This window comes from Abramis brama (genome assembly GCF_963993115.1).
Source record: "Abramis brama genome assembly, chromosome: 7".
NCBI classification, from domain to species: Eukaryota; Metazoa; Chordata; class Actinopteri; order Cypriniformes; family Leuciscidae; genus Abramis; species Abramis brama.
This window is the reverse complement of record NC_139969.1, coordinates 38,107,732-38,129,714: the sequence shown is the minus strand read 5'-3', so window position 1 is coordinate 38,129,714 and position 21,983 is coordinate 38,107,732. Positions and strand designations below refer to the sequence as shown.

Below are 21,983 nucleotides of genomic sequence, written 5' to 3'. Positions count from 1 at the left end.
TTCCTACTTCTAAATTCTGAAAAAACCCCAGAGCTTCTAATTATTGGACAAAAGACTTCCTCACGTAATAATCTAGAATACTGTCTAACACTTGATGGCTGCTCTGTCAAGTTGTTGGTTGCTCCTGCTGCAGCTGTTTGCATTGGTGTGCGTCTGAAAGCTTCGTATATCTTTCTGTTTTGAATCATTATTTACCATCATTCCTTGTTGTTTATACTGCTAAATATAACTTACTCAACATCACACATTAACCTGACATCGCTAGCTTCAATCTGAATCGTTATTGCTAGCACAACACGCTAGTAATTCGCTAGCCTGTTAGCGTGCCATCTGTGTGCTCTTTATTTATTTTTCTTGCGCGCGCTCGCGCCTTTTACGAGTCCATCAAACAACTTAGGTGAGTAAGATCAGTCAACAAACACGGTAAGTCATGTCATCTTCTCCTCTTATTGTTACTTGCACCTCATGCAACATGTTTAGCATATCCTTCTCTGTCAGCACAGGATTTACATGTGATAAATGCAGAGAGATAGTAAAGTTGACGGGGAAGATTTCAGAACTAGAGACACGCATCCAAGCTTTAATTGAGGTTAATTGTAAGAGTGCAAGGGCTTTAGATATTGCTTTGGATGCGACTAGCTTAGTGAACTCTTTACATTGTTAGGTTCCGGCTGAAGTAGAGCCCGTGCAGCAGGGCAATTGGGTGACGGTGAGACGCTGTAGTTGCGGGACAAAACACCGCTCTTCCGTTCCGATTACAACTTCAAATAGATTCTCCCCTCTCAGTGAAGCACCCACTGTGAATCCTTTTTAATGTGCCCTAGTTATTGCTGATTCTATTACACAGAACGTGAAAATAGAGACACCAGCCACCATAGTCACATGTTTGCCGGGAGCCAGAGCACCTGACATCAAAGCAAATTTAAAAGGGCTGGCTAATGCTAATCGTAAATTCTCTAAGATTGTTATTCACGTCAGCACAAATGATGTTCGACTCTGCCAGTTGGAGATCACCAAAATTAAAGTTAAAGAGGTGTGTGAACTCGCAAGTACGATGTCAGGCACTGTAATTTGCTCTGGCCCCCTTCCTGTTCGCAGGAGTGATGAGATACTTAGTAGAATGTCCTCACTCAATGTCTGGTTGTCAAAGCGGTGTCCGCAAAATAATATAGAATTCATAGACAATTGGAATAGTTTTTGGGGCAGACCTGACCTGTTGAAATGAGATGGTATTCATCCCTCCTGGGATGGTGCTGCTCTTCTCTCTAGTAATATGGCACATAGTCTTAGAGCTCAAACATGACAATCTGGGGCTCAGGTCAGGAAGCAGACAGACTGGCTAAACCGACCGTCTGCTAGCTGTCTCACGTCACCAAGGTCAGATAAATCCCATCACATAGAGCCTCTTTCACCTAGATATCATCATGTAGAGACTGTGTCTGTTCCCCGAATTAGGACATACAAAAAACTCCCAAACCCATCTAAGGGTAAAAAATGTAATTGATGTTCAACAAATAAAAAACAGATATAATACAAATGAGCAAATGATAAAGCTTGGGTTGCTGAATATTAGATTCCTTACTCCAAAAGCACAATTTGTTAATGATATGATTACAGACTATAATCTAGATGTGCTGTGTTTGACAGAAACCTGGCTAAAACCAAACGATTACATTACTTTAAATGAGACCGCCCCGCAAGATTACTGTTATAAACATGAACCTCGTCTGAAAGGCAAAGGGGGAGGTGTTGCTGTAATTTATAGTAATATTTTTAGAATTACTAAGAAGTCTAGTTTCAAATATAATTATTTTGAAGTGTTGGTGCCTAATATAGCAATATATAGTGTAAATGATAAATCACGTTTGAGATTTGTGCTGGCTACTGTATACAGGCCACCAGGGCACCATACAGACTTTATCAAAGATTTGCGGACTTTCTATCAGAGTTAGTACTGGTTGCAGATAAAGTCATAATTGTTGGTGATTTTAATATACATGTAGATAACGAAAAAGATGCATTGGGATTGGCATTTAAAGACATTCTTAACTCTATTGGAGTTAGACAACATGTGTCAGGACCTACTCATTGTCGTAATCATACCCTAGATCTAATATTATCACACAGAATCAATGTTGATGCCGTTGAAATTCTGCAGCAGAGCGATGACATCTCAGATCATTATCTGGTCTCGTGTAAACTTCATTTAGCCAAGGCTGCAAAGCCGACTCCGTGTTACAAATATGTTATCCCTATCACTTCTGCCACTAAAGATTACTTTATTAATAATCTTCCTGATCAGTTTCATCATATCAGCATCCCAGATAGCTTAGAAGAACTCGATATTGCGACAGAAACTCTTAACTCTCTCTTTTCCAGCACTTTAGACACAGTTGCTCCGTTGCGCTTAAAGAAGATTAAAGAAAATAGTCCAACGCCGTGGTACAACGAGCACACTCGGGCCCTTAAGAGAGCTTCCAGAAAAATGGAGCGCAACTGGAAGAAAACAAAACTAGAGGTATTTCGCATTTCATGGAAAGAGAGCTCGATTGCATACAGAGAGGCCTTAAAAGCTGATAGATCTGCTTATTTTTCAACCCTATTAGAAGAAAATAAACAAAACCCTAGGTATTAATTTGAAACAGTGGTTAAACTAACGAAAAATAAAGCTTCAAGCCCAGAAGTTTCCAAGCAGCACAGCAGTAATGACTTTATGAACTTCTTCACTTATAAGATTGATAATATCAGGTAGAAAATTATAACTATGCAACCGTCTACTACAGTATCGCATCAGGCAGTGCATTGTAGTCTCCCTGAGGGAAAATTTGATTCATTCATTGCTAAAGGAGAGGAAGAATTTTCTAAACTCGTTAAATCATCTAAAACAACAACATGTATGTTAGACCCTATACCGACTAAGCTACTGAAAGAGATGCTTCCAGAGGTCATAGATCCTCTTCTTAATATCATCAATTCATCTTTGTCATTAGGATACGTACCAAAAACTTTTAAGCTGGCTATGATTAAACCGCTAGTTAAAAAAACGCGACTTGATGGTACAGAATTAGGCAATTACAGGCCGATCTCAAATCTACCTTTTCTGTCAAAGATACTAGAAAAGGCGGTATCCTCACAACTATGTTCCTTTTTAGAAAGAAATGATATCGGTGAGGATTTTCAGTCAGGATTTAGACCGTACCATAGTACTGAGACTGCTCTCATTAGAGTTACAAATGATTTGCTCTTATCATCCGATCGTGGTTGTATCTCTCTATTAGTGTTACTCGATCTTAGGGCTGCATTTGATACTATTGACCACAACATTCTTTTAAATAGACTCGAAAATTATGTTGGCATTAGTGGAATTGTATTAACATGGTTTAAATCATACTTATCTGACCGTTATCAGTTTGTAGCAGTAAATGAAGAGATGTTTCATCGATCACAAGTTCAGTATGGCGTACCACAAGGCTCAGTACTAGGACCATTGCTTTTCACTCTGTACATGCTACCCTTGGGAGATATCATTAGGAAGCATGGAATTAGTTTTCACTGTTATGCCGATGATACTCAGCTCTATATTTCTTCACGCCCTGACGATACTTACCAATTCACAAAATTAACGGAATGTATAGGTGATATAAAAATTGGATGACTAGTAATTTTCTACTACTTAATTCTGAAAAAACAGAGATTCTAATTATTGGACAAAAGACTCCCTCACGTAATAATCTAGAATACTGTCTAACACTTGATGGCTGCTCTGTCAAGTTGTTGGTTGCTCCTGCTGCAGCTGTTTGCGTTGGTGTGCGTCTGAAAACTTCGTATATCTTTCTGTTTTGAATCATTATTTACCACCATTCCTTGTTGTTTATACTGCTAAATATAACTTACTCAACATCACACATTAACCTGACATCGCTAGCTTCAAACTAAATCGTTATTGCTTGCACAACACGCTAGTAATTCGCTAATAGAATCGCCAATAACTAGGGCACATTCAAAAGGATTCACAGTGGGTGTTTCACTGAGAGGGGAGAATCTATTTGAAGTTGTAATCGGAACGGAAGAGCTGTGTTTTGTCCTGCGACTACAGCGTCTCACCGTCACCCAATTGCCCTGCTGCACGGGCTCTACTTCAGCCGGAACCGAACAATGTAAAGAGTTCACTAAGCTAGTCGCATCCAAAGCAGTATCTAAAGCCCTTGCACTCTTACAATTAACCTCAATTAAAGCTTGGATGCGTCTCTAGTTCTGAAATCTATATAGACTTTATCAAAGAATTTGCTGACTTTCTATCAGAGTTAGTACTGGTTGCAGATAAAGTCATAATTGTTGGTGATTTTAATATACATATAGATAACGAAAAAGATGCACTGGGATTGGCATTTAAAGACATTCTAAACTCTATTGGAGTTAGACAACATGTGTCAAGACCTACTCATTGTCGTAATCATATCCTAGATCTAATATTATCACACCGAATCAATGTTGATGCCGTTGAAATTCTGCAGCAGAGCGATGACATCTCAGATCATTATCTAGTCTCGTGTAAACTTCATTTAGCCAAGGCTGCAAAGCCGACTCCGTGTTACAAATATGTTAGACCTATCACTTCTGCCACTAAAGATTGCTTTATTAATAATCTTCCTGATCAGTTTCATCATCTCAGCATCCCAGATAGCTTAGAAGAACTCGATATTGCGACAGAAACTTTTAACTCTCTCTTTTCCAGCACTTTAGACACAGTTGCTCCATTGCGTTTAAAGAAGATTAAAGAAAATAGTCCAACGCCGTGGTACAACGAGCACACTCGGGCCCTTAAGAAAGCAGCCACAAAAAAAAGGAACGCAACTGGAACAAAACAAAACTAGAGGTATTTCGCATTTCATGGAAAGAGAGCTTGATTGCATACAGAGAGGCCTTAAAAGCTGCTAGATCTGCTTATTTTTCAACCCTATTAGAAGAAAATAAACAAAACCCTAGGTATTTATTTGAAACAGTGGCTAAACTAACGAAAAATAAAGCTTGAAGCCCAGAAGTTTCCAAGCAGCACAGCAGTAATGACTTTATGAACTTCTTCACTTACAAGATTGATCATATCAAGGAGAAAATTATAACTATGCAACCGTCTACTACAGTATCGCATCAGGCAGTGCATTGCAGTGTCCCTGAGGAAAAATTTGATTCATTCATTGCTATAGGAGAGGAAGAATTCGTTAAACTCGTTAAATCATCTAAATCGACAACATGTTAGACCCTATTCCGACTAAGCTACTGAAAGAGATGCTTCCAGAGGTCATAGATCCTCTTCTTAATATCATTAATTCATCTTTGTCATTAGGATACGTACCAAAAACTTTTAAGCTGGCTATGATTAAACCGCTAGTTAAAAAACGCAACTTGATGGTACAGAATTAGTCAATTACAGGCCGATCTCAAATCTACCTTTTCTGTCAAAGATACTAGAAAAGGCGGTATCCTCACAACTATGTTCCTTTTTAGAAAGAAAAGATATCGGTGAGGATTTTCAGTCAGGATTTAGACCTTACCATAGTACTGGGACTGCTCTCATTAGATTTACAAATGATTTGCTCTTATCATCCGATCATGGTTGTATCTCTCTATTAGTGTTACTCGATCTTAGTGCTGCATTTGATACTATTGACCACAACATTCTTTTAAATAGACTCGAAAATTATGTTGGCATTAGTGGAAATGCATTAGCATGGTTTAAATCATACTTATCTGACTGTTATCAGTTTATCAGCTCTATATTTTTTCAAGCCCTGCCGAAACTTACAAATTCACAAAATTAACGGAATGTATAGGTGATATAAAAAATTGGATGACTAGTAATTTCCTACTACTTATTTCTGAAAAAACAGAGATTCTAATTATTGGACAAAAGACTTCCTCACGTAATAATCTAGAAGTTTCGGTTAGAAACCTGGATGTGCTCTATGATACCAATCTTTCATTTGAAAGTCACGTGTCTAGTATCTGTAAAACCGCATTTTTCCATCTTAAAAATATATCTAAATTACGTCATATGCTCTCATTGACAAATGCAGAACAATTAGTCCATGCGTTCATGACATCAAGGCTAGATTATTGTAATGCTATCATGGGTGGTTGCCCTGCACGCTTAATAGACAAACTACAGCTGGTCCAAAACGCAGCAGTTCAAGTTCTTACCAGAACCAGGAAGTATGTCAACACTTCTGTCAACACTGCACTGGCTCCCTATTAAACATCGTATGAATTTTAAAATATTGCTGATTACTTACAAAGCACTAAATACTTAAGCGAGCTCTTAACACATTATAGTCCTTCACGTCTATTGCGATCTCAAAATTCCGGCCAGTTAATAATACCTAGAATATCAAAATCGACTGCTGGCAGTAGATCCTTTTCCTATTTAGCACCAAAACTTTGGAACAGTCTTCCTAACATTTTCTGGGAAGCAGACACACTCTGTCAGTTCAAAGCTAGACTAAAAACACATCTCTTTGACCTAGCATTCACATAACACATTATAGACTTTTATAATTCAATGTTAGGCTGCATAGATTAGGTCAGCCGGAACTGGGAACACTTCCCATAAATCCTGATGTACTCGTTACATCATAAGAAGAATTCCTTCTTACCATCAACGAACGTTCACGCCAAGCCCGTCCTTATAACACGGGACGTAACATACAAATTACAAAATACTCAAAAGTAATTAAATACGTATTTCAAATACAAGTAATTAAAATACTACCCATCTCTGCTCGTGCGTGAGGGCTTCTGGTTGTCCCAGTCAGGCCTGGAAAGGAGCCAACAGGTCCAGCTCTTTCTCTTGCTGTCGCTGCTTCTTTTCTTTAGCCATCCGTTCCTGAGGAATGAAAGGAACCAGAGGTAGGTGGTAGTTTGTATCAGTGTGATGAAAGTGGTTGACCGTTTAAAGCAGGGATAGGCAACTTTGGTCCTGGAGGGCCACTGTCATGTAGAGTTTAGCTCCAACCCTAATTAAACACGCCTGAACAAGGCAATCAGTGTTTTGAGGATTACTAGATAGATACAGGCAGGTGAGTTTTTGTCAGGGCTGAAGCCAAACTCTACAGGACAGTGGCCCTCCAAGACCGAAGTTGCCTATCCCTGGTTTAAAGCCTTGATTCACCTTTTCTTCCATGTGCCGATGGGCCATCTCGTTCCTCGTAGTGTAGTATATAGAGATCAGCAGATCAGTATTACTTTCCTCCTTTTTTCTCAAAGAAAAAATAGACTTTACCTGAAACACACACGCTAACGTCAATATGATTGGCTAAACAAAAACATTTGTTGTGGTGCTAGATGAGATACTCCAAAAGTTGTTGTCATAACAGAATTCGGCAAATGATTTGAGATGCAACTCCTCTTCCTCCTGAACAAAGAAGTTTAAGATGATTTCAATTCACTAGAAGTTTATTCTGGCCCACTTAGCCAGAAAGAACTGTGAACAGTGTTTCCATCCCTTTAAGTGGTGATTTATCTTTTCAACATACAAAAAACATAATTCAAATTCAGCCAATCAGATTGAAACGGCTAGCTGGCTGTTTTATGTTTGTATGCAATTATGAATTTATGCAGTATTTTAAGAAGGTGCTAAATCTTCTTGACTGAACTAGCTTGCCTTTTCGATTCTGCTCTGGATACGGCTGGTTTTGTTGTCAAGCAGCTGTTTAAACTCAGTCAGACAGTCTCTCTTCAACTGAAGTGCTTCCTGGTGCGTGGTGCGTGAGGGCTTCTGGTTGTCCCAGTCGGGCCTGGAAAGGAGCCAACAGGTCCAGCTCTTTCTCTTCCTGCCGCTGCTCCTTTTCTTTAGCCATCCGTTCCTGAGGAATGAAAGGAACCAGAGGTAGGTGGTAGTTTGGATCAGTGCAATGAAAATGGTTGACCGTTTAAAGCAGTGGTTCTCAACCTTTTTTGGGCCAGCGCCCCCTATCCAATATCCAGGTCCCTGAACGCCCCCCACCCCCAAACTAATTAGCAAGCAGGAACGGGTGAGAGTTAACAGATGAAATAAGTGCAAAATTGTCATTTATTAATTCAATAGAACTATACAAGCTATAAACTGCATTGGCGTAGCAATACCAGTGTTTCTCACAGGATTTTTGGTAAATCTGTAGTGAGTGGACCTCGGGCCTTCTAGGGGAGTTCAGGGGGCATGCCCCCCTTAAGAAAATGTTGTGCAATTTAATGTTAAACTCATCAATCTGGTGCACTTTGAGAGTTCAATATTAAAAGCTCCAACCCATTTTCAGTGAGCAAATAAAACAAAGAAAAATTCAAACCTATTTTAGTTGTGTCTGTCTACATTACACTACTACATAATAATAGTTATAATATTAATCCCATGACAGTAATAGCCATATATTGTAAAACAAATGCACTTGAAAAATAAAGGGTATTTATCATTAAATAAAGGGTATTTATCATTATTTTATCATTAAAGCAGTAATGTTTGCACTTAGGTTTTATTACGCATTTAGGAGAGTATTGCAAGAATCTGCTTACTTTAACCTTACTTTCGAAAAATAAATAAATACAATCATGATTTTTCATAAAAAATTATGTTAAAATTGTAGGCCTAAAATTCTTTTCATCAATGGTATAATTAATACAATTACAATTAATTTGGTTTGTCGTGGTTAATTTGTGTTCATAATCAGTAAAAAAAAAAAAAAAAACTTCTAACAAGAATAAACGCATATGAACAATTAAATTACTATTGTATTATTAATTATTTTTATATCTTGCAACTACCCAAGCAGCGTTTCGTGCTCAGATGTGATGGCGGAATGAAAACATTACCAAAATGTGATTGCAGAATCTATCTATAAATTACAGAAACGTCTGTCTGTCTGTATGTCTGTGTGTCTGTGTGTGTGTCTGTCTGTGTGTGTGTCTGTCTTTTAACCCCATATCTCTCGAACCGTTAGTCCGATGGATTTCAAATTCGACAGGTGTCTTGCTACGGGCACGAGTAAGTGCAGTGCCAAGTTTGACGTTGTTTGGATGAGAAATGCTAAAGATATCGTTAAATATATCATTTTTAAAAGGTTGTGGTTTAAAAATAAACATTCTGACATTAGAGGGTTGTATCGGTCAAAGAAGCCCCAAGAAGGTTGTGGTTTAAAAATAAACATTCTGACATAAACACTCTGTCAGCTACACTGTTTACTTCTGAATATTATAGTTTGGTTCCAGAACGTGATAAATCCATTTTGATTAATTTGAGTAAAAATATGTTTTCTTTACCAAGAAAGTGGCAAGATGAAAACCACTATTTTCTGTTTCAAACTTTCACATAGCATCTTTAGGTTATAATAACATAAAAAATTCAAATCCAGATTTTGATTTTCAAAGATTTATTATAAAAACGGATTATTTTTTCCCAAAAATGCAATAAATTCATGACACTTTTTTTTCCCAAAATGCAATTAATCCATTGAATCACTATAAAAGTTATTTTTTATCATATTGAAACTGTTGAAATCAGCCATCGCTTAGAAATATCTCCTGAACTTTTTTGACGGCTATCAGCTCACAAAAACTGATTTTGCACGGGCACTTTGCACTGCTCCCTGAATCGACGCGCTTATTCATTTGTGGATGTTAACTGAATCTATAAGTCATGCTGTTTACTTCTGAATATTATATTTCATTCTGGTGCGCTTAACGTTATCACTACTGTGTAAATGCTATTCACCAACTAAACATATCCTTTTCAATGTGTTCACAGTCTCTTTCACGGGCATCATTTGTAGTTGCCTATTCACAAAATGTTTGCTCAAGCATAGCGTTTTCTCAGAGTTCACGTTGTGCTTTCTACCATGCACAAATAAAAATGTCACTGAACTTTTGCTGTGTAATTGTAACAATGAGCACTCAAACACACCAAACCAACAATTACTAAAAACACACTTAAAAAATGATTTTGCACGGGCATTTTGCACTAGCACTTAGAAGGTTGTGGTATACATAAACACTCAGTCAGCTACACTGTTTACTTCTGAATATTATAGTTTATTCACAGCCATCATTTGTAGTAACCTAGCCTGCTCCCTGAATTCAATGCGTTCACAGTCTCTTTCACGGGCACCAAACCAACAATTACTAAAAACACACACAAAAACTGATTTTGCACGGGCATTTTGCACTAGTATATTTAAATTATCTATCAAATTGTCATTTTCTCCTTACAGTCTTGCGAGTTAACAATAATGCCTGACCAGTAAATTACTTGGTGAACAAAGAAAACATTTTGGCATTAGGGATTGGAATTAGTTAATGCCTAAAATGTAAAAGTTTTACCTTATAGAATTTAGTTTAATTAATTTTAAAATTCGTCGCCGGAGTGAATGGGAACATGATTTATTGAAAATATTTGAAAAAAATATAAGTGTTTAAGTCAATACTTTTTAATAGCTTGTCAATTTTCCATTCCTCCACTGCGTGATTCTAGTCAGCGCTGGATTTTAGGTAACACCGGATTTTTGTCAGCGCCAAACATTTTTGAGCACGTGAATGCTGATTCTTGTCAGCGCTGGATTCTAGTCAGTGCTTGAGCGCTGGTCTATGACTGGAAAAATAATAGGGTTGTTGCAAAAGTAACGATACATAGCTCAGGCTACATGTCGCATTAAACTGGAAGATTTTAGAATATTAGGCATTCTAAACTTTTGAATAAGAAATAATATCAAGTCGTCAAAATACAACTCGTCAAAACTTCGCAAATCACAACAAGCGTATCGGTGAGAACACTCATTTAAACAGCATATACACACACCCGAACTTGACTGCACATGATATTTTTGACATTATTGATACTGCTTTCAATCAAAGTGCAATATAAATGAACATAAAAAAACCTGCCTAGTGCCTTCCTATAAAACCTGACGGTGGACTTGCGGTCAGGAGTCGAGCGGCTGCGGACAAATGTTTTGGGTTTTTTTGAGTGCTGCTGACGTATTATTTCACGTGCACCATAGTGCACACACAATATGACATCACACTCTGGGCATATGTTTTACAACATAATTTAACATACTAGTGCAAAATGCCCGTGCAAAATCATTTTTTAAGTGTGTTTTTAGTAATTGTTGGTTTGGTGTGTTTGAGTGCACATTGTTACAATTACACAGCAAAAGTTCAGTGACATTTTTATTTGTGCATGGTAGAAAGCACAACGTGAAGTCTGAGAAAACGCTATGCTTGAGGAAACATTTTGTGAATAGGCAACTACAAATGATGCCCGTGAAAGAGACTGTGAACACATTGAAAAGGATATGTTTAGTTGGTGAATAGCATTTACACAGTAGCGATAACGTTTAAGCGCACCAGAATGAAAAATAATATTCAGAAGTAAACAGCATGGCTGACTTATAGATTCAGTTAACATCCACAAATGAATAAGCGCGTCGATTCAGGGAGCGCTGAACAAAAAAGTTCAGGAGATATATCTTAGCGATGGCTGATTTCAACAGTTTCAATATGATAAAAAATAACTTTTATATTGATTCAATGGATTAATTGCATTTTGGAAAAAAAGTGTCATGAATTTATTGCATTTTTGGGAAAAAAATATTTTTATAATAAATCTTTGAAAATCAAAATCTGGATTTGATTTTTTTATGTTATTATAACCTAAAGATGCTATGTGAAAGTTTGAAACAGAAAATAGTGGTTTTCATCTTGCCACTTTCTTGGTAAAGAAAACACATTTTTACTAAAATTAATCAAAATGGATTTATCACGTTCTGGAACCAAACTATAATATTCAGAAGTAAACAGTGTAGCTGACAGAGTGTTTATGTCAGAATGTTTATTTTTAAACCACAACCTTCTTGGGGCTTCTTTGACCGATACAACCCTCTAATGTCAGAATGTTTATTTTTAAACCACAACCTTCTAAAAATGATATATTTAACGATATCTTTAGCATTTCTCATCCAAACAACATCAAACTTGGCACTGCACTTACTCGTGCCCGTAGCAAGACACCTGTCGAATTTGAAATCTATCGGACTAACGGTTCGAGAGATATGCGGTTAACAGACACACACACACACACACACAGACAGACAGACAGACACACAGACGTTTCTGTAATTTATAGATAGATACATAGTCCTAACACTTTTCAAATAGCCCACTTAAAGTGTTTATTACAAATAAATTACTAAATGCTTAAAATGAATAAAAGTAAATGAACAAAAATTTGCGTTATATATTTAAACTCGTGAACAGTTAACACCTGAACGCCCCCTTTCAAAAATCTTGCTTCCAACGCCCCCCCGTTGTTCTCTGAACGCCCCCGTTGAGAACCACTAGTTTAAAGCCTTGATTCACCTTTTCTTCCATGTGCCGATGGGCCATCTTGTTCCTCATAGTGTTGTATATAGAGATCAGCAGATCCGTATTACTTTCCTCCTTTTTCCTCGAAGAAAGAATGGACTTTACCTGAAACACACGCTAACGTCAATATGATTGGCTAAACAAAAACATTTGTTGTGGTGCTTGGGAACTGTAATACCTCTTTTTCCGAAGCTCTGATCTGAAGTTCAACGTTCCACTCGTCTTTCATCAATTCCACAAGCATTTCATACAACTGCAAGTTCTTGTAGGGTTTTGCAGAATGATCCACCTGAACATGCAAAAAGAAACAAGCCGTAAACACAAAGACAACAAAATATGAACCATAATATTGATATTGAAGTTCTCGTGACAATCTTTCCATTTGCTGCGAAAATGCTGTGACATGACAAATTCACAGCAAACATATGTTATGCTTAAAAAGACAGTTCCAGCCTGATCACAAGAGAAAATGTAAGTATTTTACAAAGTTCATACAAATTCATATACTTGGATTCGTAGAAAAGCAAACAAAAAACAAAACGTACAAACAAGATTGTATAAATGAGATTGTACATATAATTGGATTCACAGAAAAGAGTACTATTTTTAATAAACCACACCCCTTAATCTAACTCTCAGTGATAAATTAGCTGGTCATACGAAAACGTATAAACGAGATCATACAAAACAAGATTGTATGAATTAGATCATATGAATTGGCCACCAGTTTGTCACCAGCCAGCGTAAAATAGTTAAAGGAACACGCCGACTTTAGCTTATTCACCGTATCACTGTATAGAGTTAAATAAGTCCATACATACCCTTTTCATCTCCAAGCGTGACGTAACTCTGCTAGCCTAGCCTCCCAATAAGAGACAAAATAACACCAAAATTTTCATATTTACATGTTGTGATTTGTATAGTCACAGCGTGTACAAATAACAAGGTCACATGAGACACAGCCATCATCTAACCGTATACATACTGGGAACTATATTCTCAGAAGGCGAAGCACTGCTACTTCTGCGGAGTGATTTGCTCCAACTCTGAGCGAACTCTCTGCTCCTCACCAACAGTGAGTGGTCAGTCAGACAGAGTTGCGGCACGCACAGAGATGAAAAGGGTATGTAGGGTATGACTTATTTAACTCTGGTGGATACGGTGAATAAGCTAAAGTCCCAAAAAGTCGGCGTGTTCCTTCCCTCTAGAGTCCTTCGGTCATTTCTGACCGGAATTTTTTAAATAAACAATTTTTAAAAATTGTAGCTTCATCGGAATGGTACGAAACTTGGTGACTTTATTGGTACTTGGTATATGAACACTCAAAAAAATTGGTGACAGGATTTGAAAAGTCTAAGTGGTCATTAAAAAAATAGTCACACTCAGGGCCTTCGGGTCAAATTGACCGGCCATAGGAAATGAATGCGAAATTGGCAAAAATATGAAAATACAAAGTTTCTTTGTGATCTACAAATCAGCCACGATAATCGGTAAATATGTATCATTCTAAAGCTTAGAATCTCTGCTTTTTAATGCATCTAATCACTTTGATCAACTCCTAAAGGGTGCTGAGTAATCCCTCTAAAACCGAGTGTACCCCCCGCAGGCGCCACCTAGCTGCGGAAAAAAATAATCATAATATTTTTCAAAAATAATTACCTTGATCAACTTAAAATAGGTGTCATTTCAAAGCTTAGAGTCTGAAATTTACAATGAATGTAGCCAATTTGATAAACTCCTATGTAGTGCTGAGTTATTTGCTGATAAATGATCCATCACTTAGAACTAAAGATGGAGTTCTAACACAAAAAAATCGAGGTAGCTTAGCCTTTTTACTTGTATCCTCATGAAACATACATCGGTCATGACAAATGACACATCGTTATTTACAGCAGAAGCTCACGATTAAAAAGAGCCCAAACTCAATATACTCCATCAATCAGATCTAAAGATATTCCTCATGGCGTTCTAACACAAAAAATACCACAAAGGCTCCTAGCCAAGTATATACTCATGAAGCACTCGCGTTTGGTTTTCGCTTATAACATCACTAGGCATGCACAGATCGTAGAAAACTGCACATCATTATTTTCAGCAGACTCTCACGATTAAAGAGAGCCCAAAATCAGCATAATCCATCACTCAGGTCTAAAGATATTCCTGAAAAAAATAGGCAAATATGTGCAAAAATCACTAGAATTCACAAGCCTTTCTACAGAGAGCTGTAAATACATCTAGTGGTTAAAATATGATATTGCATGATAATTATGCTCACTACATCCACCAGATGGCACCAATCTGACTTCAAAAATTGTTTTCTATAGGCCTAGTCTCTACTTTAACCTGAAATACAGCATTAATTTAAAAATGTAAAAAATAAAAAAATTATATTATATTCAATGGGTAAAAATGGATCATAATTATTGCAGATTATAAAAGATTTCAGGGCTCCGGTCACTTTTGACCGCGAAGGTCCTGAGTGTGACTGGAAAATGAAGAACCTCAGAGGGTTAAGAATTGTCATGAGACTGTGTTGAACAGTTCACCCCAAAATTACAATTCTATCATTTACTCTTTTTTTACTTTTTCATCAGTGAACAGAATTTGGAGTCAAAGATTTCTATAAAATTCAGTTATTTAGAGTCAGATTTGGAGCAATGAGATTTTACTGTGGGTGGAGTTATACATTGTGACTTGACAGAAATAGAAATGTCTTGTCGCTTTTCCAACTGTTTTCTATTAATTTCTCATTACGATTTTAGTCTCATATCGCTATGACTTACTCTCGTAATTTTAACTTTATTCTCATAAATATTACCACTTTATTTTTGTAACGTTTTGATTTTATTCTCAAAATGTTGACTTTATCATAAAAAGGCCTATTGAGATTTTTCTCAAAGCATTGTCTTTGTTTCTTGTATGTTTTGTATGATTTATTTATTCTTTTTTTTTTTTAGGTGCCAATAAAACACTGTTGTATTACTTTGATCATGGAACTGACAAAAGTAATTCTTTATGTGTGACATCAGACCTGAAAGCCAGAAACCATCTGTGGAGTAAAAGCTTCCTGCAAGCATGCCGGTTCTTCGGGTTTCATGAAGTTTAGGCAAGCTGGGTTGATCTTGTCGTCCTCTAGATGATAGGTCACCTGGATCTGTCTGTCAGACATCATAAAGACCCGTTCAGCCACATCTTTACTTGCCGGCTTGGAAGGATCTCTGTGGAACCGCTCCTCCACCCTCTGTTGGAGACCCCAAACAAAATGTCCATGATCATTTTTGTTTATTGTTAGCAAGGCCACTAGAAGCTAAATATGTAGCTTTTGGTATACTGTTGGTTAATGTTATACCAGCAAGATAATATAAGGTTAAACTGCTTAAGCTTAATAGTCAAGCCTGTTTGTTGAGAGAGCATTACCCTTAGAGGCCGTCGTTCAAAAGCCTCTTCAGCACAAAACACTTCGACTTGCTCTCCGTAAACAACATGTCGATAAAAGAGGAAGTCAGTCCCATCTTCAAAGGTTTCTGTCATTTCGAAAGGCTTCTCGATTCTTCTGGCTAGACCGTCAGCGCGAGCAAGACTATAAAAGTCCATCTGACGCTCCGTCTCAGGAACTAAAGTGACGTATCTGTGGCCTAAACAAAGTGAAACTTTTAAAATGCCAGGCTTGTTTTTTTGTGAAATGATATTTGGTTATCAAAACCACACTGGAAAAAATGCAATGTGATTTCATTTAAATTGAAAATAATCCATTTTCTAATTAATCTAATTTTTGTTGAGCAGTACCCCCAACCCCAAGAGCACTGACACAATTTGAGCAAAACTGGTATTATTAAAGTTGACGAGTGATCAGTAATGAAACGAGTCATGCTTACTGACATCGGTAATATATAGAAAATGTATGTTAGATTACATTTGAGAGCATCCTTTCTTCCAGCCCTGAAATGCTCAGATGTCACATTGCTGTCTGTGTGAAGTTCTCTCTCGTAAAGACAGTCACTTCGGTGACTGAACCATTCCTTAATAGTGCTGGGTTGTGTGCCTGATAAAAAATAAATAAAAAAGAGTGTCAACACACAAGCTAAATGCTAAAATAACATGCAAATAAATCATATTTATTCAGAATATTTATAATATTTTAATATGCATAATATTTATTTATGAAAGTGACACAGTGAGAATTTATACTTAACATGTCAACACACAGGTTAAAGGCTAAATGAACGTGCTTATAAATAATAAATGAAAATGTATATTTTTAATTATTGTTAATTATATTTAAATAATAATAAAGTATTAGTAATAAATGTGATTTATTTAGGCATTATTTTTGATTTGGGTGAACTATGCCTTTAACATGATTTTTTTGTTAATTTAAATGTACATGATCAACATGACGAGGTGTGTTATATACAGTATGTTGAAAACAAAAACATCTGCAAAGGTCTTACAATCAAGGTCTTTATAAATGGTGAGTTTGGTCACAAGACCATCTTTCAGAAGGTAAGGGGCAAACTTCTCCAGCTTGGCTTTCCTGTACTGGACAACCTTCATACCGCCTGGAAAACGCATTTCCACATCTATAAAGATACAAAATAAAAGCAGAACACTGATGATTAATTCACCTCAAGAGATAGTGGATAAGGGATGAAAGGCTATGTGTAAGAACTTGACCTGGGGGTGCAATATCTATTTTAGTCACCCAAGATGGAGGCATTTCAGACATTTTCAGCTCATCCATTTCCTCCTTGAGAAGAAAAAAATAATAGGTGGTTACATCTGATGTAATAGATTCTTAGCAGGTTTAGTGTGGAATGGGCCCTTCAACAGTTAAAGGGATAGTTCCCCCTGTCATCATTTACTCACCCTCAAGTTGTTCCAAACCTGTATAAATTTCTTTGTTCTGCTGAACACAAAGGTAGATATTTTGATATCTTTAGACTATGGAAGTCAATGGTGCATAACAACTGTTTGGTTATAAATATTCTTCAAAATATCTTCATTTGGAACAACATGAGGGTGAGTAAATGATGACAGATTTTTCATTTCTGGGTGAACTATCTCTTTAAATAAATAATGGGATCAAAACTAAATGAAAAATTAGAAATAAAGAGCAGTTTGTCTGTACTTCTTCCACATCTTCTGACTCTTGGAGTGTCTTTGGCTCAAAAATGTTTGACATAGATTGGCTAGTTAGGCCACACAGCATATACTCCCACTTTGATAGATCGCCCATGTCAAAGGTCATCTCCTGCAGACACAAACAGACCTGGTGAACTTTCCAATGCTTGTCATCCTCACATTAATATCACATCCACACTAAGAGACACTGACCCCACAACCGAAACTGCAGTCTTGCTTGTTGACCCAGTAGTTTTGATGGTTCCAGACACTCTCTATGCCCAGAAAGTTCTCATCGGTGGTGGAGTAGTTCTTGCCTGTCAGAGGGTCAATGAAGAAGTTCTTAGGTTGCTCCCGGTTCCCTGAGAGCACCAGAACCCAGCTGTGAACTCTCAAGCCCACAAGAGGGTCGAGTGGTGGACGTTCTTCCACCTGTTTAAAAGGAACCGGTGAAAATGCAAAACAAACAAAAACTCTACGGAATTTCACTGAAACATTCTCTGTCCAACCTTCTGAAGTCTCTCAGCTTCCAGTTGTTCCTTCAGTGCAGCTTCTTTAGCTTCTGTGTGCCGTTTCTCCTCTTGACGCTTTTCAAAGGAGCTGTGCAAGTCGCGTGGGGGTTTCACAGAGTATTTACTCTTTGTCTTCTTCGGTTCCTCCGTTTTCCCCTGAGCAGATCATACAAAATAATCCATAACATGAATTCATCCAGTTTAGGTTTTCAGAAGTAACTGATTTCAATACGACCACTCAAGGGAATTGGTGTTAAAGCTGTGCCCTTCAACAAACGGTCTACAACCTCTAAGGTATCTGTGGACATACTTCAGAGAGCCTGCTCAAACTACACTGTAAACATTTTGACTTTTTGGAAAAAAAAAATATTAGAAATTGATGGTAAATATCACTAAGTAACTGCAAGTAACATTAAAGGTGCAGTAATTTCTAAGAAACGCTGTTGAAAGTATTCGCTTTATTTTTCGCAAAGCATTATTTTGCATAGCTTCAGCTGTGATAAAGAGACATCCCCCCTTGCATTGCAGTTTCCTGCTTTTCGGGGCTCGAGCAATGAAGGGTGGGGTGTGTTTTTTGGGATTGATTTCAAATATCAGTGTTTCTCAGAAATCGCTTACTGCACCTTTAAATAAAACGTGAAATTTTGAAGTAGGAAGACTGAAACGGTATTTCCGAAAATCTTTGATTTATTTACAACTTAATTTTTTCAAAACTGTGAAACTTTGTGAAAATATATCAAAATATGTGGAAATACAAAAATACATAAACTGAGCAATTCCAATAGGGTCCTCACACCATCGGTGCTCGGGCCCTAAATATTACCTTTAACCCCTTAATTTAAAGTTCAGCTAAAGTTCAGCTAAAGGTTAGATTGTCCTACCATATTAAAATAAGTATGTAACAAGTAAAATCAAGTAATGTACAAATATATGGTCATTTTATATCAATAGATTATGAAACTGATAATTTTCTATTAACATAATTTATTTATAATTACAGTTTTTGCAATTTAGGCATCAGAAAGCATGAATATAAATTAATATGGTACCATTTGCATGTCACAGGTCAGGCTTAAAATCAATTCTCAATTTTATTTAATTTCCTGCCCTCTATCAGTGTTATTTATTTTAGTATCATTGAGATATTATTATACGTTTTATTAATATTTAGTATAATTTTAATTATAAGTTTTTATTAAAGTTGTTTTTATTTTATTTTTTAGTTATTTAGTACATCAAGTTAAAATAAAATAAAATGAGAAATGTTGCATTGGCAACTAGCTGAAAAAATGAGTTATTTTATTTTATTTCAGTTAAGGTTTTAGTTTCTGCTCTGTACATCTATCCGCCAAGGGGCCTGAAAGAGGTTGAAAACCCATTTTAAAGTCATCGTCACATATAAATAATCAAACATGAGTGAGTGATGAGTTGTTTAAATTTACATGCCATAAAACTTGTTTTACATGCTAGTGATCATCTAGTGTATGGTTTTAACTCCGTACTTACTTGGATTTGAGTCTGCAGTAAGGGACATTCTTGCCGTGACTGATCGAGAAGACACATCTCTTTAGTAGCGTACCCACTGACGCAGTAAGCGTTGTATCCTGCGCCCAACAACAGGCTACACAGCACACTGGAGAAATCAAAACATGTGCCTCTCCGAGTCTGCAGAGTCCAGGTGGGCGATGACAGCTGCTTGGGCTAAATAGAACAGAAATGAAATAAAAGACATGTTTTCGAGTCCAAAAGGCGAAAACAACCCTCATAAGTCAAGTTAGATCGGGAAATTAATAGGGAAACAGTCGGTAATTCTCACAAGTTCTAATGGTGGATCCAAGAGCTCCAACGAGAGATAATCAGACACAAAACTGGCACATCCCTCCCAGTTGTACAGCTCAGGATACGGCAGCAACGTCCTTCGCAAGGTGGTGATTACAAATTTCTGTAGATGTACAGTGAAATAAGAAAACATCATGAAAACAAAGGAGTATTTCAGTCATCTGTGGTAATGTTGCCATGTCTGGAAAGCGTATTTGCTGTACGCACCTGAACGCCGCACTCATTTACAGGGCACAGAAGAAGTGCTTTGTTATCAGGATATGCAAGAGCATACTGCTGACGGAAGTTTTCCGCCATCGCAAGCACGAGCTTCTCCTGTGAGGAGTTCTCCTTATATGAGGATGGACATTTGGAAAGGTCAGCTTGAGGTCTTGTCATTGCTCTGAAACAGTAAAGAATAAAGACCAATCAACAGAAAGATGTTTCATTGTTGTTTGACTCTTAAAATTATGAGCATCACTTGCATGTAATGTACAGTATATCATCATCTCCTAACAAGGCCACATATTAAGGTCTGGGTAGATTAGATGGTAAGCAAACAATCAGTTTGCGTAATCAGTGTTGGATGCTGGAGAAATGGAATAAAGATCTGAGTGACTTTGACATTTTTATGGCAAAGTGACTGGGTCAAAGTATCTCTGAAAAGGCAAGGCTTGTGGGTTGCTCCCGGTTAGTAGTGGTGAGAATTTACCAACAGAGGTCTGAGGAGGGACAAACCACAAACCGGCGACAGGGTGAAATAAAATAAGTTCAAGGTTGGTATGTTTTTTAAATAATTTATTTAATTTGAGTAAACGGTTATTCTATTTCAAGAAGCAAAAATGTTTATATGGTTTCAGATTTAGTTAGCTATTAATAACCCTGACCTGGACCTTTTCTTGACCAGCTTCATGACATTCTTCCTCATAAGGTTAATACAATGCGTGCAGAATTATTAGGCACGTTGATTTTTAGAACTTATTATTTTTCCAGTCACATTTTACCAATTCCAAACCACATTAATCGTAATAACTACTATTAATTTTACAGATAAAATAAGCCAAAAAAAGAGATTTAACTAAGACTGAAAAGTCAAAAATTATTAAATGCCCATGAGAAGGATGCAATACTAATGCAATACTAGAGATTGCCGTTAACGTTAGGGCATGACCATTGGACAGTGAAATCCTCATTGGGTCAGCAGGGTCAGACAAAAACAGGTGGAGAAGAAAAGACACATGTTAACTGCAAAAGAATGAAGAATTAAGGTGAAGAATTAAGTGTGAAACCATCAGGAACCCTTTAGTTTCCAGCGCCACCATTTTCCAGAACTGCAACCTAACTGGAGTCTCCAGAAGAGCAAGGTGTCAGGGTCTCAGAGACTTAGGTTAGGTAAAGAATCCTAAAAAATGACCCCCACTTAATAAGAATCACAAGCTGAAGTGTAGTAAAATACATGAAGTTTTTTATAGGCTTTATAGACAGACAGATTGAGAGTGACTCTTGAAGGACCAGCACCACATCCTCTTCTACCACTGTTTGAAGAAATGTAACTGTTACCCTATAGTTTTGTAAAGGTTAAAAACTGGAGGTGTTTGACCTTGGTCTACTAACGTTACCCCACACATGCATGACCCGATAATATACCACCCATGTTTTACAGTTAAGACGGATATACTTACAGTATACTTGCAGTTCAATTAATCTCTTCCCCGTTCGTTCTTAAATTACTTTTTTTAAAGCGACGATTGGCAATACGTAAAAACCTGCCGCTTGTTTACAATTTGCAATTTGGTTTCCATAGCGAGGGTTCGCTGACGTTATAATCCGGGGGCGGAGTCGACAGATGTTCTTGCCTTTACATTTTTTTTAAATAATTTTAAATTGTTATATTTATAAATATAAGTAAGAATGATAATAAAACAGAATAAAAAATATATAGTTAATCATTAAAACATATGCATACAATAAAACAACTTACTAAAGATCCTGCTGCATTTTTTTTTAACTATTTCGCTTTTTATTTTTATTTTTTGTTGTATGTGTAGTCTGTATTTGAGCCACATGTTTTATTCTTTTACTGTCAGATTAAAAACTTTTTTTGTCAGATTTCTTCTGATTGCACTGCACCAGAGCTCTTCCCTCCGA

The 21,983-nt window shown here is 36.9% G+C and overlaps 1 protein-coding gene across 1 annotated transcript; it reads right to left on the bottom strand.

The window, feature by feature from the left end:
* Positions 1–6,805: 6,805 nt before the first annotated feature.
* Positions 6,806–20,763, bottom strand: LOC311087539 (dynein regulatory complex subunit 7-like; the record flags this gene model as incomplete). The annotated part of the gene is given in 17 exon segments (XM_084120865.1): positions 6,806–6,880; positions 7,658–7,759; positions 7,761–7,859; positions 12,379–12,489; positions 12,563–12,673; positions 15,416–15,625; positions 15,802–16,019; positions 16,298–16,426; positions 16,836–16,964; positions 17,059–17,131; positions 17,513–17,635; positions 17,719–17,937; positions 18,015–18,173; positions 19,524–19,718; positions 19,834–19,959; positions 20,064–20,238; positions 20,723–20,763. Coding segments are annotated over 17 exon segments (2,295 nt in total).
* Positions 20,764–21,983: the final 1,220 nt, after the last annotated feature.